The 17,434-nt window shown below is 38.5% G+C and overlaps 1 protein-coding gene across 5 annotated transcripts in view; it reads right to left on the bottom strand.

Moving 5' to 3' along the window:
* Window positions 1-17,434, bottom strand: part of SNX24 (sorting nexin 24) — a 173,570-nt gene that overhangs the window by 56,499 nt on the left and 99,637 nt on the right. For all 5 annotated transcript variants that reach the window (XM_063604606.1, XM_034960409.3, XM_055112586.2 and 2 more), the window contains exon 3: window positions 9,889-9,993. In XM_063604606.1, the coding sequence (XP_063460676.1) occupies window positions 9,889-9,993 (105 nt within the window). The remainder of the gene's footprint in view (window positions 1-9,888; window positions 9,994-17,434) is intronic.

Raw genomic sequence — 17,434 nt, 5'->3', positions numbered from 1 at the left:
GTCCAGCCATAGAACACAGAGAGGGGCAGCCTAGCAAGACAGAAAATTTGCAGACACTAACCATTCTACTCCAGCCAAACACCATGGAAGAAACTGTGGCCCTCACCTCCACTCATGGCAGCAGAGGCATAGTGGGAAGCCTAGACTTCCACCCTTATAAGGCTGTAATGAGGTGTTGATGAGAGGGTGGTAACAGAGACAGCCTCGTAAGGGACCAGGGCTTTCACCACTTGGTAATGTGCCCCCTCTTATGGTGTCAGCGGAAACCATGTGAGGAGCTTAGATTTCCAGGGCCAATGGCAGTAACGAGGTACTCCTCCCTTTCTCTTCTATGGTGGCATCAGATGAAATCTAGCAAAGAACTTTCTACATCTTAATGGTAATGAGGAGCAAGCCTTACCTTCCAGGTATCAACGAGGGCCAAGTGAGGAGCCTAATCTTCTACCTTAACCTGGGAAAAACAAGGTAATGTCCTCCACATCCCATCTTCCCCTGATGGAGCTGTTAGAGAAAGTCAGCTAAAATAGAAGGTATAAATAAGAGCCAGAGTCTCATAATTATAAACTATGTATAAGATTCAATCAGAATTATCCATTGTACCAAGAACCAGGAAGATCTCAAAGTGAATGAAAAAGCTAATCAATAGATTCCAACATTAGGATGACAGAGATGTAAAGATTATTGGACAATGATTTTAAAGCAGCCACAATAAAAACTTTTCAGTGAGTAATTATAAACACATTTGAAACAAAACAAAAGAGACTCAATGAAGACATATATAAAATCTCAGGAAGGAAATAAAAGATATAAAGAAGAACAAATGGGAATTTTAGAACTAAAAAATATAATAACTGATACAAAAACCTTAAGTTAAGGGTTCAACAGTGGAATGCAAGGAATCAAGGAAAGAATCAGGAAACTGGGAGATAGAACAATAGAATTTACCCACCCTGACCATGGAGAAAAAAAAAAATAGGCTGAGAAAAATGAATAAGGTCTCAGGTCCCTGTGGGTCTATAATAAAAAATTTAGTATTCCTGTTATCAGAGGCCTGGAATAAGAGGAGAAAGAAGAAGGAGCTGAAAGTGTACTCAGTGAAATAATGGCTAAAACTTTTGAATCAGATAAGAGACATTAATCTACAGATTCAAGAAACCAGGATAACTCAAAAGGGGAAAAACTTAAATACACACCAAGACACATCAAAATTAAACTTCTGAAAACTAAAGACAAGAATAAAATATTGAAAACAGCCTTTTTAAAATAACACCTTAAATATAGGGGAAAAACAATATGACTGATTTTTTTAAAAAATCAGAAACCACGAAGACAAGAAAGAAGTGTCACAATATTTTGCAAGTGCTGAAAGACAAGAACTGTCAACCCAGATTCCTATATCTAGCGTAAACAGAGTTAAAATATTGTAAGGCCCTTGTAATGTTCAAGAGGAAAGTAAAGATAACAGGTAACTATTAAAAGAACAAATGTAAACAAATGGGGGAACAATAGAAAGAAAAAAAACAGTATTGGTCACCAATCTAAAAGCAGACAAAAAAAAAAATCATAGAAAAAGATGGAGTGATAGCACCGATGGCTGAACTAACCCCAATTATATCAATAATGATAAGAAATTTAAGTGGGAAATTTTAACACATCTTTGTTCTTATAGATTGAGTGGCCAAGTTAAAATACAAGACATTTAAACAGAATGCTTTCATGTACTTCATAAATATATACACCTACTATGTACCCACAAAAATTAAAAATATAAACATTAATAAACAGAATACTTAACACTGATCTGATTATATGTATTTTATATATAAAACTATACATATATATATAGAGAGAGAGAGAGAAAGTTCACTGCATTTGAGAATTTAAGAATACACATTTTCAAGCACATATGGTCAATTTTAGTAACTGTTCCATGTACAACTGGAAAAGTCAAAGATACAATACTCTTTGACCCACTGTGGACTACTGACCCAACGGTACATATCATACTGTATAGTTTAAAGAATGAATGAAGGGCAGGCTAGTCAAGTAATAGGGTCTTGTGAAGACAGTAACTCGGGGGCATCTACTATTATTTAACAAGCCAGCCTCATTCTAGCTTTGGAAGTGTTCTCTACAAATAAACTGTTTAAAAAAGGATTTGTATTATTAGCTTAGATTATCCTTAGTCTTGATTTCTGTGAGCTATTTCTCTTTAGCTCTTAATACTAACTATACATTTAATTACTGTTTACAAAAAGAAAAAAATACAAACAAGAACTATTATTCTCAAGTGATATAAGATGTACCTTTCTCAGAAAGATAAATTCCACGTTATTGTAATAAATGGAACAAGTAACGTATGCACAACTCCATGAAAAACCTTTGTCTAAATATTACGCCAGTTTACAAGTTAATGTTTCTACTGAAGAATGGAGGGATGTACCCACTAAACAACCCTCAAATGAAGAAGTGAAGCCATGACTGAAGCTCAACCTTGCCCATCGTTTGTTTTTTTTTTTTCTGGAAGATTATGGATCTTGTCTCAAATGTACTGAAATATCACTGGCTATGTCTAGGCATTACAAGGATTCTGTCATTCTTTGTTCTTTATCCTTGGAGCACCTTTCCTATTTAAATGCTGATGGCTAGGCAAAGTAGCTCACGCCTGTAATCCTAGCACTCTGGGAGGCCAAGACGGGAGGATCACTTGAGGTCAGGAGTTTGAGACCAGCCTGGCCAACATGGCGAAACCCTGTTTCTATTAAAAATACAAAAATTAGCAGGGCATGGTGGCAGGTGCCTGTAATCCCAGCCACTTGGGAGGCTGAGGCAGGAGAATCACTTGAACCCATGAGGTGGAGGTTACAGTGAGCTGAGATTGTGCCACTGCACTCCAGCCTGGGTGACAGAGCAAGACTCTGTTTCCAAAAAAAAAAAAAAAAAGAAAGGAAAGGAAAGGGAAGGGAAGGAAAAAAGGAAGAAAGGAAGAAAGAAAGAAAGAAATCGCTTATATTGTGTAACCTGAGGAAGTTTTCAACTATTTTTCCTTCTATTATTCCCTTTCCTACTTGTGTATTGTACCTCCCATCCCCTTTCCTTCTGGGACTCCAGAAAGAAGTAGGATGCTAGACCTGGATTGGTCCTCTATGTCTTTTGTTTGACGTTTCTGTATCTGTGCTTTATGGAACAGTTTTCCAACTAGAGAGAGCATCTACTGAATGTTTTCAGTTGGATAACACACTTAATTCTAAGAACTCTCATGTGTTCTTGGATTGTTCCTTTTACACAGCATCCTATTGTAATCTTAAGGATGTAATATCACTCTGAAGCTCTCTGGATTTATTACATCAATTTTTGAGATATATTTTATGTCCCAAATTATCTCTTTCCTGAAGAGTCAGTATTTTAGTTCATCTTGGTCTTTTTGTTCATGCTACTTGTTTTCTTCAAATGCCTGATTATCATCAGATCACACTGAAGAAAGTAGCCTGGGTGGCTTGGGTAGGTTTCCTTTGCTAGTATGTCAGCAGCAGTGCTTGCACAGGCCCCTTGCCTGAGTGCAAACCGTATGAGTGGAGCGCGCAGTCAGGTGGGCTTTTCCCTGGGGTGAGTGCGAAGGGGGTTGTTAACTTGGAGGCCCTACTATCCACATTAGAAGACTTAGCTCTTCCTAGCCATTCTGTTTACTTTTTTGTTGTTGTATTGTTGTTTTAAAAGAAAATTCTTTTTTTAAAAAATTCATCTGGTCACAAACATCAGGCTGCACGTATTCTGCATAGAATGAGTAGCCTAGGCATGTGTTCCATGCAGACATTGCTTGGATAGCCCTTATTTGAAATGCTTGGGACCACAAGTGTTTTGGATTTCAGATGTGTTCGATTTTAGAATGTGTGCATATACATAATGAGATATCTTGGGAATGGGACACAAGTCTTCATATGAAATTCTTTATGTTTCTTATATATCATATACACATAGCTTGAAGGTAGTTTTAGTCAATATTTTAAATAATTTTGTGCATGAAACAGTTTATATTAAGTTCTTATGTAGAGAATTTTCCTCTTGTGGCGTCATGCCAGCACTCAAGGTTTCAAATTTCGGGGCATTCCGGATGAGGAATACTCAACCTGTGCCCTGAATGGATCTACTTGTTTTCAGCTTCCCTGCGCACCCCGTGCTCTGCCTTACCCGCAGACTCTGAGCCTAGAAGCTCTCCAGCACTGCCTGCACAGGCTGCCTCCCGCCTCCACAACAGACCCACAGGACTGAGTTCGGACTGCTGCTTTTTGTGCTCTATCCACTCACATGCTCCCACCACATCCTATCTTCCCGAAGGTTGTTAACATTGTTCTTCCTTTGATGATCTTCTCTTTTCCTTGCCCATCTACTACTTAACTATTGGAGTTTATTCATTCTTAAGTTTCTGTACTTTCATTTCAGTGGAGTCTCAGGGAAGACAGGAAGTCATCTCAAATCAGGAGGCAAAACTATCATATAAACTGTGTTTGATGGTCAAATCAATTTGGGAAACTGAAATTATTCTTAAGATTTCTGCTTTTCAGAAACTGGTAAACACTATGAGATGCTAAATTCCTTAATGGTCTAGCTCATAACCTCATTGGTAATTAAAATTTTTAGATGTAAAAGTAATTGTGTTAATGAGCAAATATTATTTTATATTTTTAAAATAAAAATAAAGGTAAGAAATATTTCTGGTCTTTAAGTCAAAAGTCAAGGATATTTATGACTTTAAATTTTCTTTTCCTTTTCTTTTTTTTTTTTGAGACAGAGTCTCACTCTGTCGCCCAGGCTGGAGTGCAGTGGCGCAATCTCAGCTCACTGCAACCTCCATCTCCCGGGTTCATGCCATTCTCCTGCCTCAGCCTCCTGAGTAGCTAGGACTACAGGTGCCCGCCACCACGCCTGGCTAATTTTTTGTATTTTTAGTAGAGATGGGGTTTCACCGTGTTAGCCAGGATGGTCTTGAACTCCTGACCTCGTGATCCTCCCGCCTCGGCCTCCCAAAGTGCTGGGATTACAGGCGTGAGCCACCAAGCCCGGCCTGACTTTAAATTTTCTAGAAGCTTTATCTATCTAGGAAAGAGCCTTGAATTCCAGTCTCAGGAAAGTCCCCACTTTTTCATAACCCTGGGCAATTTACTCAAAATTTCTAAGCATTATCATTTTCTGTGATGGTAATCTGCTGGTTGCCCTCCACGCCCCAACCCACAGTGAGAATATTCCCTTTTCTTTTACCAAGAATACCCTGGTTATTCATTAGGGAAATCACCCCTTCTCCCTCATCTTCAGGAGCAGGCTTTGATTCACTTAACTCAGTGGGATGGTTGGCCATGGTGAGGTTCAGAAGTGGGCATGCACACAAATATAAGCCAATGAGATCAGGAAAAACATCTGCAGGACTCCTAGTGAAAGACACTGCTTCTTTCTTCTGTGAAATCTTACTGAAAGAAAACCTTCTTTTCCTCTGTACTAGGCTATGTGCTAAGAGTAGGTGAGGTCTGGAACTGTTGCAGCCCTTTTGTACCACTAGGGGGGCCAGATGAAGCCTGCACCATGGAAAGCAGAGAGGAGCGACAGAGAAAATAACTACAGTAGCTTAATTTGGGCTATGGTTCAAGGTATCTCTGAAGCTAGATCTACCCTTCTGCCTCAAACATCATAGGTGCCTGATGAGTGCTTATCATTAAGCAAAACTATACAAACACACACACATACAACCTTTATTGGTAAATTAATATCAAATATTAACTTGCTTTTATCTTCAAGTTAAAACATCCTCCAAAGTAGATGAATTTCTAGTTTATATAATTTGGAAAAATAAAAGTTTAATAGAAAACTCTTTATTTGGCATAGACCTTTTACTGAGATGAAAACCAACTGATTTTCTTCCACTCATACAGAAAGGTATTGTTATACTTAATTCTACTTTTACAGGAGATCGATTTCCTCATTCATTAAACCTCAGGGAGTTTTCCTGGAGTATATTATTTAAGGGGAAAGAGATAAGAAAACATAATAATAGTTAATTGATTTCTTATTCAATAAACAGAAAATGATTCTAGGAAATAAAATTAAGGTTCACTGTTCATCAGGCAGACTGCCATACTTCAAATTACTCAAATGCCAAATATAACTTCTGATGTCTTCCTGATTAATTATAGATTTTGATTCTAAGATACTATACGTACTTGGATATTCAGCTAGGGTTTTTCGTTTTTGTTTTAGAATTTGTTTCTAATCAAATCATTTGAAAATTTAAGTAGGAAAATAATAATGGTTCAGAAATGTACTTAAAAAATTAAAACTCACTTATGTAACCTTCATACTATTGTTTTTAATCTCCAGGCAAGTAACACTAAATAGACTTTGCTGTAATTGCTCAACTGTTAGACTCTGCAAATATGATCATATGGAAATCTCTAGACCGGCAGAAGTTTTTCAAGGTAAATTCACTGATTAGAACCTATCCATAAATTATTTACACTGTGGCAATTCATTAATTTGAATAATATGCTTGCTTTTTACCCCTTAAGATCTGAAATTTCTATTTGAAAAAAAAGTGGCTTTTTCAAATACAATGTAAAATATTTTTAAGAAACCTACACTCAAAAATAGACACTAGGAAAATTTCCTAATTTAGTTATTTTAAACTAAAATTACTTAAATTGAATAGAGATGCTAAAACATAAAAGAAAATATTTATTTATAAATTGTATCTTGAAGACTAATATGATATGTTTATTTTCAAATTGAAGAAAGCCAAATAAATGCTAACTGTAGGCTTTTTTGCCTCTCATTTTCATTAGTTTTATTTCTTTCATTAATTTCATTTATTGGTGACCAGCAAAGGAATAAAAAAGAGTTTTAAAAGTACAGGTGCCAAAACAGGTCGGGTTTCCTTTGTTTAAAATCTCAGATAGAACAAAATTAATTTTGAAAATAGGTAATTTGACCTTTCTTGTTTTTAAGTTAGCCTCTTACTTAAATACAGCACAGAAAATGAAAGTATATGCATAGTTTTTGCTATTCAAGTTATTGATTTAAAAAATCATCTATCTACTTATCCAGGGAGTTGGGGGATGATAGTCAATTAGGCTGTAATAGTTTATGATTATCAGGTCTTTTCCTTTATCTGTTAGAGCCTTATGTAAAGCTGTATGTCAAAGTTGAAAAATTTCTCCTGACTTAGAAAAATCCACAACACATGAAGAAAGGAGCCCATACTGGACGTTAGGAAACTAAAATTCCAGTCCCAACTCTTTAACTAATATATTGCAGGAATGGGGGCAAGATTTTTAATTCCACTGGACCTCAGTTTGTCCATCTCTAAAATAAAAGAGCAGTGTGTGACCACCTTAGGAAATGTGTGGGGTTGTACTCACCCATGGTCCAGAATGTACTAGTTGCCCCTTGGATGGCAGGAAGAGTTGTTTTCTCTGACCCCCTCAAGAGCTGATCTGCCTGTTTATGGGTGGGAAATTGAGGCCAGAGGGATGATTGTGAAATAGCTGAAGGACCGGACTATGTAATGTCTAAGTTCCTTGTGAACTTAAGATGCTATGGCTTGGAGGTATTAACACTTTCTTAGGTTCATGGGCCAGATCAGGACCATACTACTGGCCCTTACCAAGACAGGTTAGTGGCAGGATGATACCTGCTGAGAAAGTGCTGGTGGCATCCACTCCCTGGGTTTCAGACTGGTCCTGAGCATGAATGGATTCTAGCTGGTGTAATGTAAGCAAGCAGAAGAAACAGTAATGCTGTCTTACTTCTAAGGAGACTTGAAATGATCAAGAAATGACACCTAGGCTAGGATTTGCATTTCATTTAAGATTAAGTGTTCAGGCTTATCTTTGCAACTTCCATCTACCTCCCATTGCCTGCAAATAGAATCAAGTGGAAAAGAAAACTCCCTTAAACTCCTGGGGGAATTAAGTGACAACAAATTGACTATTAAATGCACAACAGGAAGCAAGCCCTCTGAGCCCTTCGACCACATCTTTCAAGCCTTATTTCTGAGAATAGAAAATTCTAAGCTCAATTTGAGTGTCACTATAAACTCCTCTCTGTGCCAGATGATTTTATGCACATATTTATATCCGAAGTACAAACAACTTAAAATGTTTACACTGAGTAGTAATGGAAATCATGTGTCAAATACAATGAGGGGAACAGAGTAGAGCTTTCTTCAGAACTAAAGCTTGAAGATATACAATATCATGGAAAATCTGGCTTACAAATAAGAATGCATTGTTTACCTATTCCATTTAATTATAGAGAACATGCATTTTTACTCTTTGCATACAATTTCTGAAGTCTGATTTTTTTGGGGGGTTTGTTTTTTGCTCTGCAGTGTTGCCTGAAGCTATGGAAGGATCATAGCTCCTCAGTCTCAAAAACCATGGCCACACCACACATTCTTGTGATTTGTAATAATCCCCATTTCCTTTAAGCTCTCACCCCCAGAGAGAGACAGTGAAGGATTCTTCTACCAAGTTCAAAAGCAAAAGAGCAAAAACAGTAAAGAGAGCCTGCCTCAGATGTCCTCGGGGGCCTTCTGCATGTCAGCTTTCCTATTAGAGCACTGTAAAGACCAGGAAAACTACAAGGGCCAGGAACGGAATTCTGGCATCTTTCTACTGAGAGATAGTCCTCTGAATTTCTCACTAAGTACAAGCCTGAGGAGTCAGCCTCCCCTCATCTTCTCATCACTAGTGATTCAGGGACAGCCATTCATAGAGCTCTGTAGAAGAAATGGCATACTAGCTCCACAGTCCTCAGTTTCCCTCCTCAACAGAATCCACCCTAGGGTTAATGCTTAAAGGGCCATGAAGATATCAAAGGGAGGACACAGTCATGGCTGCTGATTTGTTTGATGTAACGTGTCTTAGATGGGTCAATCATTAATTCATAGCTCTTAGGTGGGAGTCCAGCTCTTTTGTTTTAAGAGCCAAGATTCCCCTGCCCCCAGCCATGTTCACTCCATCATTCTCATGTGTCGCTTCTCCAGTGGTGCCAGGGAGGGACCATACTACTGGCCCTTACCAAGATGGGTTAGTGGCAGGATGGTACCTGCCACCCTACCAAGATGGGTTAGTGGCAGAATGGTACTGGCTGACCTCAGGGCCTGCCCACCCCAGCTCCTGCCCTGCACAGTGTTCTTTGGACTTAATGATGACTACACTGAGTACTCGCCTGGGGCCACTAGTTCTTTTTGTTTTAAAACTCAGAGAAGCTGATACTGCTCTACCTTCTCCTTTTGCTTCTTCTGTCACTTGGTAGAGAGACGGTCTTTGTCCTATTCTCACTTAGGCAGCTCTGCTTGCTCCTCTCAGCTGCAGAAAAGAGTGTCCCAGTGCATTCTTTCTAAATTGACATTCGAATTTTCAAAGAGGTTGGCACTTCATCATCAGCAATTTTTATACATTCCTTTTCAATTTGATTCCAAAGATACACTAGCCAGGCCCGCTGTGAGTTCAGTTTCTCTCACTACCCCAACCAGCCCCGCAAAACTCAAAACGTGAAGGCTGGGATTGCTATAAAGAAGCAATAAAAATCTTGAAGGAAAAGCAAAAAGCAAAAAACAAAATAATTTGTAGAGTTGAATTAAAAAACAGATCCTCTCCTCAACAGTTTTCACCTTTTTATTGAAATTTCACTTCCCCAATACATAGAACCAATTTTAAATAGAACCCTAATTAAAGTTACAAGAACCAACCAACAACATATCTGTAATTTTGGACTTCCTTTAATTTAGAATCTTTGGCTGCTTAATATATTTTACATTGCACTCACAGGTCCTGAGAAAAAATGGTAAGACATATGATTATTTATGTTATATAAAATGAGGATCTAAACATATCTTACCTGTAAGTATGTTTCCAAGCCTTGTCGTCGCTGTTCCAAGACTTTGGGGACCCAGTTCCTAACATGTTTAGAAGGGATTTCTGGAGTTTTTATACATTTCTTAAGCTATAAAGACAGAATAGAAAAAGAAAAAGAAAAAAAAAAAACAGAGATGTCTGTTAATTATAGTGATATTATTTGGGGAAAAAAGGCCAATAAAAGAAAGTGAACTACCACTATCTGCAATAAAAAATAGAGGAAAATATAATTACACTGCAATTTTGTCAAACAATTCTTTATTTAGGTATCTTGACTGTTCAGTTTTCAGAATAATGGTTTTCTGTTTTGGTAGGTATTATTGTTGATATTTCAGATTGAAATCCTTTTTCCTGAAAAATTAAAAGCCTAGTAAATGAATAAAAATGAAAGTAAAGAAATTTAGTTACAAAAATCAATTAATACAACAAAATTTTACTTGGATGAAGGACTTTGCTGATAAGAAGTCTTTCTACATGTTTTTCATATAAAGAAATCAAAACAAAATGCAACTGTATATAAGTATTGTCCCTAGAAATGCCATTAACTAGACCACATCATTTGGAGAGAGAACTTAAAAACATAAAGGCCTAATCTTTTCAATGTTCCTAACAATTACTTTCCAACTCCATTCATGAAAACTGAATGATAGTTCTCAGCTAAGCCTTTTGGGACAGCAGTTTTAGGGGATAATATAAATAAACAAAAATTCTGTTGGAAGTTGCATTAGAGCTGTCTGTGGTAGGCAGAATAATCCTCCTTTCTCAAAAATAACCAAATCCTAATCCTGTGGATGTTACCTTATATGCCAAAAGGGACTTTGAAGATTTGGTTAAATTCATGGTCTTAAAATGGGAAGATTCTCCTGGATTATTGGGGTGGGCTCAATGTAATCACAAGGATCCTTATAAAAGGGAGGCAGCAGAATGAGTTGGAAAGAGACTAGGAGAAACAATGTCTCTGACTCTGACGATGGAGAAAGAGGCCACGAGCCAAGGTGACCTCTAGAAGCTGGAAAGAATGGTTTCTGCCCTAGAGCCTCTAGAGCAAACGTCATCCTGCTGACACCTTGATTTTAGCACAATGAAACCCACTTCAGACTCCTCACATCAGGAAGTATAAGACAATAAATTTATATTGTTTTAAGCCACTACATTTATGGTAATTTGTTATAGCAGCAATAGGAAACTAATGCACTGCCTCTTTAAGTGCAATGTGCTTAATTGCTAATTAAAAACTTGAAAAGAACCTACCAACATTACTCCTTTACTACACATGCACAGAAACAGCATAGTAATGAATAAGAAAATTCATACAATTAAACCTGGGCAGCTAAACTATAGTAAAAAATTCTTTCCATATGTAAGAGTATATTCACCCTTAACCATTCTAGGCTGAAATTTGTTGTACATCACGAAGAAGGGGCCCATGTACTGGCTAGAGCAGAGCGGCCACCTTTGCCTCTGAGGTACAAGTCTCGCACTGAGAATGGTAAAACAGCAAGAGCCTGGGTCCCTGATGATCATGAAACTGCCACACCAGCACCAGACATTTATGAAGGGAGGGTCCAAGTTGTATCTGTTAATGTCACCATTATTTTGGTTTTAGAGTCACTTACAGCCAAATCTAATCCCACATGAATAAGGGATGTGGCTAGCACTGCTAGCTGCTTAGCCAATATTCATTTCCTCCTTCTTTTTTTGGGGAAAAAAAAATCAATGTCATTCAGAGGGCTAAGATGCTGGGCTATAAACTGGTTTTCCAGGTTCCCTTTTAATTAGGGTGACCATGTGACAGAGTTACCAATATGTGTACATGTCTACTGGGGTAGGGCTCTTGCTTTCCTAACAAAAAGCAACAGGCTCTTCTTGCCAGAAAATGCAGAAGCCATGCCTGGAAGAATAGGAGCTATGTTGTCACCAGAAGTGTGAAAGTCACATGCTAAGATGAGGACATTAAACCAGGGAGACACAAGGAGCCTGGAACATGAATGTTGTGAGATGCGTGCATCACCTGGACTGCCTGTTTTTAGTTTTCCTGTAATGTGAGAATAAAAAATATCTTAAGAAATCTAATCAAGTTTCTACTACATGCAATCAAAGACATTCCTAATATAAAGGAATCAATTGTTCTATTTTAAGTCAGAGATGCTCAATAGGCATCCAAGTAGAGATGCTGGGTAGGTAGTTGGGTACAAGTCTGTAAATGTGGGGGTCAGAATATATAGGTAATTAGAGCTGTGGAAATAGAGGAGATGACATTAGGAGTTAGGTACAGATAGAGAAAAAGGGCTGTGGGGGACAGAATCCTAAAATGGTCCCCTGGTGTAAATGCCTTGTATGATCCCCTCCTCTTGAGCATGAGTGGGACCTGTGACTATGTCAGGACAGTCACTCCATGATTACATTGTGTATTGTATGATGGTCCTAGCAGACTGCTGGCTTTCAAGTAAGGTGTCATGTGATGAGAGAGCCACATGGCTAGGACCTGAGGGTGGTCTTTAGGAGCTGAGGGCTGCCTCTGGTGTTCAGCCAGCAAGAAAAAAAAGGGACCTCAGTTCTGCAACTGCAAGCCACTGAATTCTGCCTGAATGAGCTTGGAAGAGGGCCCCGAGCCTCAGGTGAGATGGAACAGCAGGGAGGAGAAGCAGGGCAATCACTGGGGGAAGAGGGGGAGTAGCTTCCATCAGGAAAGTGGTTCAAGAGGACAGGCATGATCAGGCTGTGCCAGATGATGGGAAGTCAGTAACGTGGGGTACAGAGAGAAGGGCAGTGGGGAAGTAGCAGCTCCTCTTCTAAGGAGTTCTACTAAAAAAGAAGGAAGGAGTACAACGGGATGAGCACAGGAGGGAAGCATGGGGCCGAAGGCAGGCTTTATTATGTGAAACAGAAACTACTGCGATAGGTTCATATAGTGATGAGACTGATTCAGTATTGAGGGGGAAACTGATAATGCAAGGGAGAGAGAAGGAGGGGAACTTAGAATTGCTTGCAGGGGAATAAATACATATTTAATCTCTATACTGTCTGAGGCAGTTCTCCACAATAACAAGGCCAAAATGCTAAATTATTCTGTGGTAATAAGCTTAAGTTTCACTTTAAACATAAAGAAACTTCCTTTTAAACTATTGAATCACAACATATATTTCAGAATAGAAAATCAACTCTATTATATGTCTCTCCTTTTAAAAAAAATTTAGAAGATCTAGCAACTGAAAATGTTTTTCCTTTTTTATTTATGTCAGGAGTACTGAGGAAGCGGATGATCATAGCTGCTGGGATCCATGACAGCATTTGTAGGTGAGTAATGAATTGCTTTAGATGAGAGACAAACCTGAGACAATATGTTTCCAGTAGGGCTCAGCTGCTTACAAGATAAATACTCCTCTGTCACTTCATCCGATGATTAACGGTCCTGGCCCTGCTGTGTCCAGGCAAACTGCCTGTCTGATCCACGCAGATAAGTACCAGATTCCACGATACCACAAACACAATCTCCTTTTCCTGGTGTGATCACGCCCTTTTCCTTTTTTATACTGCTAGAAGAATTTACACAGAACTTATTCCACACAGACCTACCACTGTATACATTGGTTATAGTAACCATTTTCCACAAAGAAGCAGAAATACTTTTCCCAAGTACATGAATAAAAAGAATGAAAAAGAAAAGAAAAGTTAAAGAAGCGGGAAACATTTGGGGATAAAATCCCATCTTTCCCCCTGTATTGCCACCGCTACTTCCTCAGGGTTCCCTTTGGAGAGAATGTACAGGGTGCTGTGCTACTGGTTTGACCCCACATGGCAGGTTTTTGGTTCTTATTGTCTACTTCATGGAATTAAACACAGGAGAATGAAGTCTTTTATTCAAGCCAAAGGTAGTCAATAATAAAAAATGAAGACAGTTAATTTAAAAATGAACCAGCAACATATTTCACTGAAACCTTTGTGAATAAAAGGATGGGCTGTGACTAACAGAAAGCAGCTGGGAAGGCATGAAAATAAAATGTGCTTAGCAGTTTGCCACACTGAAAAGATTTTTCTGCCCATACATGCAATTTTTGGCCTAGGGAGGTAAAGCTCTTTTCAGGAACCACCATTTAAAATAGTAAAGTATTTGGCCATAGTGGGGTGTGGACAGGTGTAGCCAAGGCACACGGGAAAGCACTCATAAGCCTGAAGGCTCACCCTGTCACAGGAGCCTGTGCCTGGGCCATAACAAGGCTAGCATGGGGTTTTGTTTTCGTTTTGGTGCGGTCATGGTGTTCTTCCCACCTAGTACTAGCGGAGGAGCTACAAAGGTATCAGGGCAAGCAGAACCTGGGGTTAACAGAGAATGCAAGCTCCCACAGTAGAAACTGATCCTCTAGTAATTCATAAATATACATGTTCTCCAAATATACCATTTGCCAAATACTTATTTAATACCTAATATGTGCCCAAGACTCTACTAGACACTCTAACAGTGTGAAAGATATGAAAGACAGGACATGGTCCCTACTTTTAAAAAAGTACCTTCTAATTAGATAAAATTTAGGGATAACAGTTTTATCTCATATGTTTCCAAAATTTAAGCAGAAATCTCTATTCTAAATGGACAGGAGTTCTAAGAACAAAGAGATTAGGGAAGAAAGGGAGCTAACATGGAAAAAGGAGAACTTGAAATGTCTTGGTTTGAATAGATCAGAACACACAGGAAAAGACATTCGGCATGGCAAAGACAGGTGGGTAGCCATTTTTACCTCATATAATGAGGTAATGGGAGATATTGGCTCAGCTGTCACTGAAGAGCTCTTAGGAGGAGTGAAAAATAAAGTCGGCCAGTAAAGGTGTTAGTAGTAGACAGAATAATGGTTCCCTCAAAGATGCCCAAGTCCTAACCCCCAGAATCTGTGAATGTATTCGCTTACATGGGAAAGGGGGCTTTGCAGATGTGATTAAATTAAGGATTCTGAAAAGGGGGGGTTATCCTGGATTATCTGTGTGGGCTCAATGTTATCATGAGAGGGAAGGACAAGGAAAAGGGGATTGAGTTTATGGTGTCATAGAATCTGGTACTTATCTGCATGAATCAGAAAGGCTGTTTACACAAGGTGTTGAGTCAGAGGAGAGGTGATGAAAGGAGATGTTATGATGGACACAAGCTGAAGTGGAGTGACTGCTAGCTTTGAAGATGAAAGAGGCCACGAGACGAGGAATGGTGGAAAAGGCAAGGAAACAGATTCTCTTCTAGAACCCAGAAAAGACTCAGCTACAGTCAGGTAATAAATTTTAAGGCTGGATGTAATGGCTCACGCCTGTAATCCCAACACTTTGGGAGGCCAAGGCAAGTGGATCACCTGAGGTCAAGAGTTCGAGACCAGCCTGGCCAACATGGTGAAACACTGTCTGTACTAAAAATACAAAAAAATAGCCGAGCGTGGTGGTACATGCCTGTAATCTTAGCTACTCGGGAGGCTGGGGAAGAAGAATCGTTTGAACCTGGGAGACGGAGGTTGCAGTGAGCTTAGATTGCACCACTGCACTCCAGCCTGGGTGATAAAGTGAGACTCTGTCTCAAATAATAATAATACATAAATTTTAAGCCACTGTATTTTTGGTGATTTGTTACAGCAGCAATAGGAAACTCACACAAGGTTTAAGATTATTGGCCTTGAGGGTCAATGTCTATGATGTGGTGGACAACAGAGACCCGTTTCAGTGTATTTGAGTAAGAGAATGGAGATAAAAATGGTGTTTTAGGAAAACTGGTCTGCAGCAGAGAATGGATAAGGATCTGAAATGGTTAAAGTAATACTTATATATAGTAATAATACTCTGGACTGGGATGGTAGGAATAGAAAATGAAAAATTAGTCTGGGCGCGGTGGCTCATGCCTGTAACTCTAGCACTTTGGGAGGCAGAGGTGGGTGGATCACCTGAGGTCAGGAGTTTGAAACTAGCCTGGCCAACATGGCGAAACACTGTCTCTACTAAAAATACAAAAATTAGCCAGGCATGGTGGCAGGTGCCTGTAATCCCACCTACTCGGGAGGCTGAGGCAGGAGAATTGCTTGAACCTGGGAGGTGGAGGTTGTGGTGAGCTGAGACTGACTGAGCCACTTCATTCCAGCCTGGGCAAAAGAGCGAGACTCTGTCTCAAAAAACAAAAAGAAAACGAAAATGAAAAATTAAGTAGTGTGTATTATAAGAATTTGGAAGATAACGCAAGGTAACAGAAAAGTAGGAACACACTTGAAGGTTTAAAACCTTGAGATGTGTGGTTCTAAGCTTTGTAACTTCAGTGTGTGTGATGGAGGTAGGTTAGGAAGGGTTGTGTCTAAGTGATAATCATACTATAGAAATTCTAAAACTTCAACAGGCATTAATCATCTGGGGTACTGCAGATTATTGGGCTCCATCACAAAGATTCTAATTCAGTACATCTAGGGTGTTGCCCAGCAATTTGCCCTTAGATAATCAAAGTTCACATTTTGAAAAATACAATCTAGAAAAACTAAAAGAAAATGGAATCAAATACTCATCATAGCTCAAGAAGAAATGACTAATTTTAAGATAGAATCTGAAAGGGTAAAAACAGACACATCAGTAAACATAAAAATTTAAAACTTGCATACATTTAGAATAAATGTCATAACCAAAATTAAAAGGCCCTTGTTAAAAAATGCTTCCAGCAAATGGCTAATATTGTATTAATAGGCCACCCAAACTAATAAGCAAAAACAACCTAGACACTAGCAGATAAATGAGAAAGCACATAAATAGATAATTCTATTGAAAGAGGGGCTACAACTCCTAAACAAACCTAAGAAACACCTATTAAAACAAGGCAACATACATGCTTGCTAATAAACAAATCTAATTTTTGGAGGGGTAATATAGTTAAATATTTCAAGAGAATTAAGTAACAACAGATTTAACTACATTTAAAGGGAAAATATTTTATGTTAAACTCTAACATTCAAAGCAGGTCACAAGATTCAAATATGGAAATTGAGGGTACCAAAACTGCAATAAAAGGGTAAGGTTGTTGATGTGGCAGCAGCAGTCAGTCAAGCCTGAGTACTCTGATTAAATTTTTGACCCATTTCAACCCTTCTTAGCACACAATCTTACAGTCAAAATTACAGATTTATGTTTATTTTTATACCCCATCGTTATTTGTATTTCATTGCCTTTTAGAGTTACCTTTTTGCCAAATCGAATACAATCACAAGGGGGCAAGTAAAGGAGACTTCTAGCAGCTGCTATCCCCTTGATAATACATAAAATTAGACAGTGTATCCCAACTAAAACTCTGCTCCACAAAGCTATTTTTATCTCTATGTCCCTGTAAAGTTGTCTCAAATATTTTAACAAGGCTGCCAACAATATTCAAAATTGAGAGATTTGTGAATTTCTATTCTATTAATGCTAGTAGACCTCATTATATAATTATAAGAATAGGTAAAATTATTAATAGAACTGCAGAAACAGAGAAGAGAGAATCCTGGAAAATCTAGGATTTTTTTTGACCATGAATAGCTAAGAACTGT

This window comes from Pan paniscus, chromosome 4 (genome assembly GCF_029289425.2).
Source record: "Pan paniscus chromosome 4, NHGRI_mPanPan1-v2.0_pri, whole genome shotgun sequence".
Lineage (NCBI taxonomy): Eukaryota > Metazoa > Chordata > Mammalia > Primates > Hominidae > Pan > Pan paniscus.
The sequence above is the reverse complement of the archived record's forward strand: the minus strand, read 5'-3'. Positions and strand labels throughout refer to the sequence as shown.